Source organism: Cynara cardunculus (genome assembly GCF_001531365.2).
Source record: "Cynara cardunculus var. scolymus isolate 2C chromosome LG 13, CcrdV1, whole genome shotgun sequence".
NCBI lineage: Eukaryota > Viridiplantae > Streptophyta > Magnoliopsida > Asterales > Asteraceae > Cynara > Cynara cardunculus.
Window position 1 is genome coordinate 25,311,026 of NC_037540.1, and position 13,691 is coordinate 25,324,716.

Sequence of the window (13,691 nt, forward strand, 5' to 3'; positions counted from 1 at the left end):
TTTTTTTTTTATTTTATAAAAATTTGAATTTTTTGAATTTTTTAAATTTCCGGCGGAATAAGTCCGCCGGTAATGTTTAAAAGATTTTTAATTTTTTTTTCTAAAATATTTCCGGCGGATTTATTTTTACATTTTTTAAAAAATTTATTTTTCTAAACGGTTTTTTTTTATTTTATAAAAATTTGAATTTTTTGGATTTTTTTTAAATTTCCGGCGGAAAAAGTCCGCCGGTAATGTTTAAAAGATATTTAGTTTTTTTTTCTAAAATATTTCCGGCGGATTTCCGGCGGATTTATTTTTTTGAATTTTTTATACTTTTCCGGCGGACATTTGCCGCCGGTAATCCGCCGGTCATATCTTTTCCCATTTTTTTCCAAACATTAATTACTTTTTAAAGATTAATTAACCCTTAGTTAATAAATCCGCCGGAAATCCGCCGGAAATCTAACCGGTTTAACTTTTCCGGTGGAATTCCGGCGGATTTCCGGCGGAAGTCAACAAAAGTTGACTTTTTAAAATACCGCCGGAAATCCGCCGGAAAAATTCCGGCGGAATTTGTCCGCCGGAAATTCCGCCGGAAATGCCCAGTTTTCTAGTAGTGATAAAAAGACAAAAAAATGCATCAAAAAGAGGGAGATCGATGAAAGTGCCAACGACGACAATGAGAAGCATGAAGAAACGACAACGGTGGTGCAACGAGGGGGAATGATGTTATTGGGTGCAAGGGATTTGAATGCCACACAGTTTGAGAATGACAAAACTAATATAGATTTTTTTTACTTTAAAACCGTTTAGCCGATTACATGTAGGTTTTATGGATTTAAAAATATGTAGGTAACGAATTTAAAAAGTTCAATAATTTATTTATGAAAAAAAAGCTTAGAGACTTATCTATACTATATTATAGAACATTTAACAAAAACTCTTAAACATCATTTTTTATAAATGAAGTATTGTTTATTGATGCATATTAATTAAAATTCAAGATTACAAATAAATTATCCGTAAGTATAACTTATTGAAGCTTCATGTTTGAATTCGTGTAACTAACTGCAAATAATCATAGTCAAATACAAGATAAATATTTCATTTTAAATATAAAAAATCTAAAATATAATTAAGATAAATATTGAGTTCTAACGTAATACTTAATTGTTATCCTTATAAAAAATTATATTGTTAAATTAAAATAAATTATTTTATTATTAAGTCTAAATTAAATTATAATAAAGAAATTGTATTAAAAGAATTACACAAAAAACAAGAACTTTTAAATAGTTAATTTAATACTAATATTTATATATTTATATTCGAAACTATATGATATCTTCAAATTTATATTTTATTCAAAAATAAAAAATTATCCCTTTCTCAAAACCACATAAAAACTATATTAAAACATCTACATAGACGGAATAAAACGAAAGATTAAAATCGAGATATATCTCAATACATTACATAAATACCCTTCTAATCATTCAAAATGTGAAAGTTCGGAGTTTTTCTAAAAAAAAATTCTTTAAATTTTAATTTTGAAGTTTCATGTTATTTGGTAAATGGCATAATAAAGTTAGTTCACTTTCAATTCAACATCTAAAATGTCAAATTATTAATAAATTTATACTGTATTATAAAACATTTGATAAAACTCTTAAAACTAATTTTTATGCATTAAATAATGTAATTACTGCATATCACTAAAAATTCAAGATTACAAGTACATTGTACATAATTATAAATTATTAAAGCTCTATTTTTTGAATTCGTGTAACTAACTGTAGATAAACATCCCATTTTAAATATACAAACTCTAAAATGTAATTAGGCTAATCATTAACTTCTAACAAAATACTTAATTATTATATTTATAAAGAATTATATTATTAAATAAAAAATAAATTACTTCATTATTAAACATAAATAAAATTATAATAAAAAAATTATATAAAAAACGAGAATTTTTAAATAGTTAATTTAATACTAATACCGATATATTTTTTCAAAGTTTTATGATATCTTCAAATTTATATTTTATTAAAGAAAACATTATTGTTTTATCAAAACCATGTAAAATCGTATTTGACAAAAACTCTTAAAATTCGTTTTTATGCATCAAGTACTGTTTATAGATGCATATTAATTAAAATTCAATGTTACAAGTAAATTATGCGTAAATACAATGTATTAAAGCTCAATGTTTGAATTCGTGTAACTAACTAAAAATAAACATAATTAAATAGATGATATTAAATCTAAAAAATCTAAAATATAATTAGGATAATTATCGAGTTCTAAAAAAAATTAATTATTATTTTTATAAAAATTATATTATTAAATCAAAAATAAAAAAATGAATTAAAAAAATTATACGAAAATAAAAAATGAATTAAAGAAATTATATAAAAATAAAAAAATGAATTTAACAAAATTATATTTTTCTTAAAATCATATAAAACCGTATTATAACATAAACTAAAATAAAAAAATATAAAATAAAATATTAAATCAAAATATATCTCATTGTATCGCGAACTACTACTCTCGTTACTGACTAAAGAAATTTGGTTTGTGGAAAATATGTGTTTTTATGTTGAAAAGTCTCAAAAACAAATATATACACAATATAATAAAGAGTGCTGTGTTGGAGTTGTTCTCTCATCATTTCCAAAACCATGGCTGACCCCCTCTTCCTCTCTCTTCTCCTCCTCTTCCCCTTCTTCTTCTTCTTCTTCATCTCCATCGCTGCTCAATCTAATGCAACAACTTACCCCACTTGCCCTTCATATAATMATTGTGGTAACATCACCATCAGCTACCCTTTTTGGAGGATCCACGATGATCAGACCCAATTCTGCGGATATCAAGGTTTCGGAATCAAGTGCTCCGAACGGGATGTTCCCACCATTGATTTCGACCGGGTTTCTTACTATGTTGATAAGTTGATCTACGAAACTAGCAGTATCATTCTCGTCGATTACGACGTTTCTCCCATCCCCGGTCGCAACCCCTGCCCAAGGGTGAGCCATAACATTGACTTTCAATCGTTGCCGTTCAATTTCACATCTTATAACCTTAACTTAAGTTTCCACTTTAATTGCAACGGAATCCCTGATTTTGCAACTGAAATACCGTGTTTGGAATTGGATTCCCGAAGAAGAAAGTCGTGCGTTAATGTTATCACTTTGGAGACGAAGGATTTCGATTGGAGGAACTACTCATGCGAGGAGCATGTGGTTCAGACGGTATTGAATACTAGCGTTCTTGATGAAGATATRCTTGCAAGGGAATTCGGTGAAGTGTTGAGAAGAGGATTCGAGCTAAAGTGGTGGAGGCTGGAGAGTTGCAGTAAGTGCGAAGARTCGAATGGGCGGTGCGGTTACAATAACAGGACGTCGRAGTCCATGTGCTTTTGCTCCGATGGTAGAACCACGACGGACGACTGCGAGGCCAAAGGTACGTTCATCATGACTCCCACTTGAATTAAATTCCAGTTTTACCCCTGTGTTAGTTGATTTTATAGACATCACGTCTATGATTACTAATTATATTGAAATAGTCAAGCTTTTTTAGGTGACGTGGCATTAATTGATTGGATMAAAATAAAAACAATGCCTTTTGTAGTCAAYACCCAATTCATATAGAGCTGACTTAAGGTATGCTTGTTAGTTGGTTAATCAGCTTGACATAACTATCAATTTATTTGTTCGCTTATATATAGTTGTTTAATAATATAAAAAATGATTTATTCGGCAAGTTTATAAGAGATAATTTTATACAGACGGTCAAGTTTTTATTAAAGTTATTCCTATCAATTAAAAAACATGTTTCTTTTATCTATGAAAAATCATTTCAAACAACTTCTTTTTTAAATTTTATATTCTATAAAAACAGATTAATCCACACAAATAACTCTATCTAAGTAAAACTTAATTAATCTTTGTTTTTTGTTTTTAGTTTATTTATTTAATATTTATTACGTTAATAATAACAATAATATATTTTATTTGATTTGAAAAAAGACTTATCTTTGACTATATGTATGTAGGATATTATTCATGGTTGACTTGACCATATCTCAATTTCTACACGTCACAAAATGAATTTTGAGAACCGTTGAAAATAAATATTTAGTAATTTCTAACCCTTTATTCAAAATGTAATCAATTTTAAATGTTAAATATATGTCTTTTTGTGCCTTAGAGGTGTTATCTCAATTGTCAAATAACATGTTCCAGATTTAATCCTCGACCCTGATTAACTTTAGCCATTGGATTAGATAAAAAAAGTATTTTTTTTATATCAGTGTCCTTGAAAATGTTTTGTATAAGTCAGTTAAGATTGAGTCATCAACTTTTACTAAAAGATGAGCATTTTTGCAAGATAAGTGAATTGACAAATTAATCAAAATTAAGACGTCTTTTGTTCAAATGCTTACCTGGTAAGCGTTTATCAATAAAAGTCAACACTTCCACATATCTTATCGGTAAAAGTTATAATATTTTACTCCATAATTAGGTATGTTAATTTTGTACCAAAACAAACCAATTAATTGTTATACTAATCATACCTATTTAGTTGGTACTAATATAATTGGTTGGTAGTATCGTATCAGTTATCTAAACTTAATTGGTATGTGGTATTAATTAGAACTTGTGTACCACAGTAATATCGTATCGTACTGTCTTATTTTTAAATTATTTATTAATCAAAGTTTAATTAATAATACACTCTATTTTGATTTTGAATTTCAAGTTATCTTGTTTTAGATTTTTCTAAGTTATAATATGATAAATATATAGAATTTGATTGAATTCATTCGYCTAACCCTAATAATTTTCGTAACTCGTACRCAYCTCCAYAGTCCATCGACGATCCTCAATGGCCGTTTGTATTACACTATTAGTGAATACTTATATTATATGAAGATTATTATAATGCTTGCATTGGTAGCGATAAGGTACTACCATGGTTCAAAATGGTGTGACGACGAGGTCAAACCTCAAGCTTTACACGCCACGTGAGGACGTGACATAAAGCGACAAATTTATATGTTATATATATATATATATATATATATATGTTTTCTGTATATTATTATAATCAGATAATAATCTTAAAAGCATGTACATTAATATTAAAATAAAAAATATATATAAATTATTATTATAAAAATAGTTTTTGATCGAATATTTAAAATGAAACTTAACAAGGTAATTTTACAATTTGGTTTTAATAACGAGTCTATAACGTTTATGAATTTGTAAAATTATTAATCATATAATTAAATAAATCTATAAAAATATAAAATCTAAAATTAAAATTAAAATTGTAAAAACATAAAAGTAAAAATGTAAAACAAAATAATTATACTTGGAATAGAATAAATAATTTTATAAGTTAAAAAATAGAATATACTTGGAATATTCGTTTTGGTGTTAGAAATGGGTTGAAGGTGAATCACTATTTGATTCGATTAGTCTAGAAAATAAAATTAAGGGTTGGAGATCTTCTTAATATATTGTTTAATTAGGGGTGGTTTATTAAATGTTTATTTGGTAAACTGTGTGATTTATCTTATCAGATAAATATGATAAGATTTGAGAATCTTACTCGTAAAAAAATGATAAGGATTCTGGTAAGTGAGAACGACAAAAATATTACTTGATAAACACTTACCAAATAAATTACTGTATATGATACCTTTTTAATAAAGTACAATTTTACATGATAAAGTAAATTAGACTATTAGACTGATTGACGATAAATGCTTATCGAATAAGCTTTCATTGAAACACAATAATAATAAAAAAAAATACATTTTCTATTAAGGAATTGTATAAAATACATAACACAAACGAAATATCTTAAAGTTTACATACAAAATGAACAAATCATGTAAAATTTATTAAAATAACTATTTTTTATGTTTGATTTCATCTTCTAACAATTTTATCTTTTAACTTTACCAAAATAGCTATAGGTCTTTAAAACCACGTTCACAAATGCGGACTCAGTTGAACTCGTCCGCAAAAAAGTTTACATTTTTCACTTAGTTTTGCAAAAAAATTTATATTTTTCACCTTAAGGTAGATAAAAAAAATTTAAAGTTGTGGACTTGGGACTATTTTAATAAATCTTATTAAAAAGGACTAAAAGGTAAAACTAATCGATAAAAATGATAAAATTTGTGCAAATCATTTTATTATAATTTACTTCTGTTGTAGGGAGGAAAATTCATCTTTTAATTTCTATTTGAATGGTCAACATTCCAAAAAGTCAAAACTATCAGCTAAACGTTTCTTCATTCTTCTCCTCTGTGTCTGGCTGTGTCCTCCATGGAAATTTCAACCCACCTCACTTTTGATTCACAATTAATTGTACCTGCATCTCCCATCTCCCATCTCCTATCTCCATCACCATCTCTCTGCGTCTTCACAGCAATGCTTCCTCTCTTCATCATCTTCACTTTATTCCCAATTTTTTCACTCAGTCAAAACGTCCAACAGTTTAACGACTGTTCAACCAAGCACTACAGCTGTGGTGAGACAACCCGAGGGATAGGCTATCCTTTCTGGGGAGAAGRTCGTCCATCCTACTGTGGCCTCCCGGAATTCTATCTCACCTGCCGAGACGACGGCGTCACCACTGTCGAGATTATCAACACCACCTTCCGTGTTCTTAGTATCAACCAAAGCATTTCCAGGATCACCATTGGTCTTGATGGTGTCTGGCAGGAATCAGGTGCTTGTTCGTTGAGAAGGCARAAATCCATCAACATTAACTCGTTTGAGCAAACCGTATTTGCTTACATCCCGAATAGATTTATTCTTCTGGGTTTACACTTTTTCTGTGTGGAGAACGATGATGATCCTATCCCGAATAGGAATAGACTGAATTGCTCAGGAGATGAAGGTGGGAGAGTGAGTTTCTTTCAAAATGAATCCATCTCTTTCCCTCGAGAATGCGAGACTGAGATTATAATCCCTGTTCTGAAGATCCCATTTGATGAGTTTATGCAAAATGAAACGACACCGTTGGCAGGGGTGTTGAAGCAGGGYTTTCCGATTGAGTATAGGGTGGACATCGGCGGGAATTGTTCCCGGTGTGAGGGCTCCGGTGGGACTTGTTGGACCAACATCACTTCCTCGGTTACTTCTTGCCTCTGCCCCGATGGTATTACTCGCTCGGTTCCATGTCATGGTTCCTCAGGTTTCTGACTCCTTCAATCTCTTTTGATCACTTCTATAGATTTTAAGTATAAAACCCAAATAATAATTTTCAAAATCAGCTAAAAATTATGATCACAAGTTATTAGTAATTCGTAATCTGATATGTTTTGGTAGCGAAACCTACTACGAAACTCCAATTCTTAACCAGGTACAATAAATGTTACCATTCTCAATTTCGGAGTTACCCTTCAATATTCCCCTTGATCACCTCTAATAACAAGGGGTTGTTTGACAGTTGTTGAATGGTTTTGTGCAAAATCATTAAGTGATCAGAATCAATAAGAGACTCTATAGTGCAAAATAAAATATAATTGTTTACAATGAAATTAAGACTCTTAATGGTTAAGGGAGATCCAAGATACAAAATCATTCAAAGGGTTTTAGAACCTTTAGACAGACTTTTTTTTTTTTTGCTAAACAAGATTCATCTCTTTAACAATTTAGAGATTGTCTTTTAATAAAACTATTAATAGGTAAACAAATAACCCATAAGACATTGATATGCTATCTTTTTATATTCCATTATCATTTAGTTATATATGTATTCCCCTACTTTTCCATAACCATCACCCACACTTACGTTCTGTCTCCATACTTTTACACATGTCGAAATTTAATTGGAGGACATACGGAAGGGTTAGTAATTTTCTTTCCCTACTAGGTCTTGATTTACTTTCCTTGCTCGAGTTGATCTCCAAATCACTAGTTGTGTGGGAATCACTGATTGTACGGTTGACATATCTTCTAGCGTGTCATGATCGTATAAATAGACCTTAAAATTGTTACAAAATAAGCTACTTTTTAAAATTAAAAGTTAAACAAAACATATAGGAGAATAAGGAAAGTGAGTTGAACAAAATTATATGCCACAAGACAAACTGGTTAAAACCATACCACAATGGCCATACTGACATTCCACATCCACTCATATGTCGATTCGTATGAAAAGCTACCAAATAAATGTTACTGGATGTGATATATTGTTATTAAAATATTACTCGTTAGGCGAAACTAAATTTAAGCTTATTAATATAACAAAACCAAAAAATTGAACCAATTATATGTTTAGAGTAAATATAGGACGATTATCAAATATACTATGTAACTATAAAATGATTTAAGTAATTAAATAATGAAACAAAATAAATAAATGTTGGATTATTATTATCATTTCAAACTAGGATTGAATTGGTCAACTCGTCTTTGGTGGCATTTGACCAAGTCTTGACGTCAACTTAGGAAGCGCGTGAAAAAAACACTTTATGGAAAAATATCACACGGTCACGTTAATGGAATTCAAACCATTAGGTATTTTGTTAGAGATATTAATTAATAATTAATAATTAATAAGAATAAAATAAATAAAACTTTTTAATTTTATATAATATAACATTTTTATTACCAGATTTTCACTTTTATTCCTAGCTTGAATCATATGGCCTCTAAGTATTTCTTTTTTCCTTTTTATCAATTATTTTCTTACATATATTAAAGTTAGGTTTTTCTAAAAATATATATTTAATAAATTGGATTTTGTTAGCAACATATATTATTCATATTAGTAAATACATTAACATCTTGATATTAAATTACAGTAAATAATTTAACTGAAATTAAATTAATTAAAATATAGGGTTGGAAGACGATATGATGTTTAAAAAAAATTATATTGTAGTTACATTGATATGGATGGCTTAATTAAAATACCAAATCATACTTACAATACTGAAATTTCTTACTAAAGATAGAACATAAGTAAGGAAAATCTCTGGAACAATTGTATGGATAATAATATATATGCATCTATTTTTTTGTTAGAATCAGATTAAATAATGTATTAAAAATGTAAAAAATAAGTTTTAATATTGATATATGTCATAAAGAAAAATTATAGATAGATATGCATTTAACAATATATAAGAATGCATTTATCCCACTCAAATGTGTCAAAATGGCCAAACCCTTTGGCCGGAACCGGGTTGAGCCATTTTTATCGGTTGATTATGAACCCTATAGTTTTTTAACCTATTATTATCTTTACTATTTGTTACAATATAAAGTCAAGGGTTGGGTTCCGGTGAGAAGAGTAAAAATAGATCTGTACCCTTGGATGTACATTAGAATGAGATACACCGAGATGAGATGCACCAAGATGTATCAGAGCAATCCCCGTTTCAGGCACAATTTATAGATGAGTTTAAGATTAAAGGTGATTAAGAGTCTAAATCCCTTCTTACGCATATCATCTTAACTATCCTTCGTCATAAGGTCAATCCTTATTAGGTTAAAAAATAAATTTTTTTTAGTAAATTTTTAATATACTTTTTTTTAAAATTAAAATATTTTATTTATATATTTTTAATTCTAATAAAATAATTATATAAAACGTCATAGTGAGGTAAGGAAAATAGGGGTTAGCTAGAGTAGAAAGCGTGGGATATCGCTTTCGTATACGCGTGATGATACGGTTTTCCCGTAATGTGTAATGTGAAGGCGTGGAAACATGAGCCTCAATAAGCTTTCGGTTCAAACAAGCATTTGTGGCCCCATTCCTATCTATCACCTTAAACTCTCTCCAAGTCAACATTTACCAACTCTTGATTTACATTTTAAACCACCAAATTATACATTTCTTATTAATCATAAATCAATAACCCATAATTTTGGATTAAAGATTATATATAGGGTCAAGTTCAGAAGAAAACCGTTAAAACATAAAAAACTGAGTAACACTCTGGCAACTGTATCTCGACGGATGCACATGTGTATAACATGCATAAAAACCAAGAAACAACTTCAGTTATTACATGCGCATATGCATATCGTCCACATGAATGATTACTAAGGTGGTGTTCAGTTTTTTTTTTTTTTTGGATTTTCACCAGAACCTCCCTCCCCTCTCTCTCTCTCTCTCTATATATATATATATAGGGAGTTTTGAATGTGAACCATTTAATTAGTATAAATCATACAAACGAATCAATTGAGCCATTTATGGAAATTTTTTAGAGTTTTATTTATTATGATCCATATATTTAAAAAGATGAGCATAGTACATTCATTATTATCAACACTTTAAATCATGATGAAACAACCAATGAGATTTTTATTAGACTAAATGGATGATGAAAATTGGTTTGTATGATTTATATTAATTAGAGAGTTTGTATATAAAACTCCATGTGTATATATATATATATATATAATATACACACAAACCAATACGATACACCAGATCAATTCTTGTGATAAACGCAATTCATGGATGGGTGTGAGATTAAAAGTGATCGAGGGTTTAGATCCATTTTTACGCTTTTCACCTTAATTCCTATTCTCACACCATTCTAAGTTTTTATATATATATATATATATATATATATATATATGGAATCTTTATTGTGTGAAAAGCAGATTACAATAAGACCAATCATGTACATATTTATTAATTACAATATCTGATGACTACTTTTTCAAACTTGTAATCATCAATTAAGAACAAAACAGAAGCATCATATCATATATTAATATATTTGTAGACTTGGATCACAAGATTCCAAATCCAAAGCTTTACAAATTTCATTGCATCTCTTCACTTCTCTGTTCTACACTCCTTCATTTCCAAATGGATCTTCATTTCTTCAACAAATCTTGCTTCATTCTCACCACAATCATATTTCTTGCCTACTTAACTGTTCAGTCTCTATCCCTTGCCTCCAATTCAACCTCTTGTGTCCCACAAAATTGTGGAAATGGACCCAATATAAGCTTTCCTTTCTGGCTTTTGCAACAACAGGAACCTTCTTGTGGATCCCCTGGATTCAATCTCACTTGCAAAAACAATTATCCGGTTCTTATGCTCTCCGGTGACGATTATCTTGTGAAAGACATATTTTACGCCAATAATTCTGTTAATCTTGTCGGTATGAAGGCTTTCAACGAAACCAATCTGTGCCCGATTCCTCTAAGAAACTTCAGCGTTGATGGAAGCCCGTTTAGCTATAGTTCTCTATCGGTCTATTTGTACTTCTTTTACAATTGCACGTCTCCTTACGCGGAGATGACATATTCCATTGACTGTTCTAAAAATGGTAGTCGTTTGTCTTCTTTTGGTGTTTTCCATCCCGAAATATTGAAGAAACACAACTATTCGGTAGATTTGTGCCAGAGTTTGGTTCATGTGCCTGTTCATGTCGATAGCATTAATGTGTTGTTGAATGAAAATTATACCCATGTTCTACGAAAAGGTTTTATCTTGGAGTGGCAGTGTAGCAATTGTGACAAACATGGTATGCATCTTTTTCATTCAGTTCGTCAGATTCGTTCATTTGCATGGTTAGAGTAGATACCAACCCGTCAAAACTTTAACAACCCGTCCTATATGGATACACAATTAGATCTGTGAGCTCCTTACAAGTTCAAAGTGAAGTTTTGGTAATGATGGATTAATTTTCCAATGCTTTTCAGGTAGAAATTGGAAGTTGAAGCTTATTATTGGTCTCGTTGGCACCACATTGGGGATTGTTCTCGTGTGTCTCTTTTGCTGTTTCTATCGACGACTAAACAAGAAGAGACGTTCTAACTATGGTTCTTCCTACATGTCAAGAAACATTTCTTCGTTTCCATCATCAATTACGGATCCTGAAAAGGATGGAACCTACAACGGTGTTCAAATCTTTAAGTACAAAGAGCTCGAGAAAGCCACAAACTATTTCGATCCCGCGAACGAACTTGGAGATGGAGGTTTCGGTACCGTCTACAAAGGTATCCTTATTACCTATCCTTGTTTTGTGTGATCTTGAGAAAATGATAATATTATCCAATACTTTCAAAATTACAAAATTCGGGATCCATCGGATAAATTGGTTTTCTAGCTGTTCATCTCCATGATTTACCCAAATATCAGTTACGTCCACAAAGCTTTTTTAAGAGAGGAGTTCAAACGGGTTTTAACATATCTTGACATCTGTTACATGTTAATATATATAAATCAAACAATTATGTTTATGTACAGGGAAACTCCGAGACGGGCGTATCGTAGCGGTGAAACGATTGTATGAAAACAACTACAAAAGGGTGGAGCAGTTCATGAATGAGATTCGGATCCTCGCTGGTTTGCACCACCAAAGTCTCGTATGCCTTTACGGTTGCACCACCCACCACGGGCGTGAGCTTCTGCTCGTGTACGAATACATCCCAAATGGCACCGTTGCGGACCATCTCCACGGCGAAAAGTCGAACCCCGGCTCACTTTCATGGACCACAAGAATGAGCATCGCTATAGAGACCGCAAGCGCATTGGTCTACCTTCATCATTCCGATGTCGTTCACAGAGACGTTAAAACCAACAATATTCTATTGGACAACAGCTTCACCGTAAAAGTTGCTGATTTCGGATTATCCCGTCTTTTTCCTGACAACGTGACCCACGTTTCGACCGCCCCACAAGGCACCCCTGGATACGTGGACCCCGAATATCACGAGTGCTATCAGTTGACGAGTAAAAGCGATGTTTATAGCTTCGGGGTCGTTTTAATCGAGCTTATTTCGTCAAAACCGGCGGTTGACATAACCCGGCATCGACACGAGATCAACCTATCGAATATGGCGATCAACAAGATCCGTAACGATGCAGTCCACGAGCTCGTGGACCCGAATCTTGGATTCGAAACCAATTACGAGGTGAGGAAGATGATTCATGGGGTTGCAGAGCTGGCGTTTCAATGCTTGCAAAACGAGAGGGACTGCAGACCATCCATGGATCAAGTGTTGGAAGGTCTGAAAGGAATTAAGAATGGATATGAGAAGCACGAAGTGTTGGATGGTATCAGTGATGATGCGGTGTTGTTGAAAAATCCGTCGCAGGCGATGTCGCCGGATTCGGTGGCGATTGCTTGGAGTACATCTACGATGTCGACTTCAAGTGGGTGATTACGGACGTCCGTGGGGTTAAGAAGTTGGATTATGAAATATATAATATTGAAATTAGGGTTTGGTAATGGTTGATGTGTTCAGTACACTATGAAGGTTTATGAAGAGAGGTGTATATAAACCCTTTTTTGCCATTGCTCTCATTCGTTCATTTCTTTTGATTTGTATTTATCAAATAGAATTCAACGTTATTGTAAAATTCATACTAAATATATATCTATATTATATTATAAATATTTGACAAAAAACTTTTTAAAATCATTTTTTATGTATAAAATACTGTTTATTAATGCATGCTACTTAAATTCAAGATTACAAGTAGATTATGTGTAAATATAACTTATTAAAGCTCTAAATCTGAATTCGTGTAATTAAATGTAGATAAACATAATCAAATATATGATAAACATCTCACTTTGAATATACAAAATCTAAAGAAATAAATTATTATATTATTAAACTTAAATTAATTTATAATTAAAAAAATAAATTAAAAAAATTACATAAAAATAAATTTTTTTAAATAGTTGATTT

At 30.8% G+C, this 13,691-nt stretch overlaps 1 protein-coding gene across 1 annotated transcript; it reads left to right on the forward strand.

The window, feature by feature from the left end:
* Positions 1 to 2,741: 2,741 nt before the first annotated feature.
* On the forward strand, positions 2,742 to 13,360 carry LOC112524924 (LEAF RUST 10 DISEASE-RESISTANCE LOCUS RECEPTOR-LIKE PROTEIN KINASE-like 1.2; the record flags this gene model as incomplete). Its single annotated transcript, XM_025134867.1, has 3 exons — positions 2,742 to 3,453; positions 11,694 to 11,990; positions 12,241 to 13,360. Coding segments are annotated over 3 exons (1,926 nt in total), but the record flags the coding sequence as incomplete, so codon positions are not given.
* Positions 13,361 to 13,691: the final 331 nt, after the last annotated feature.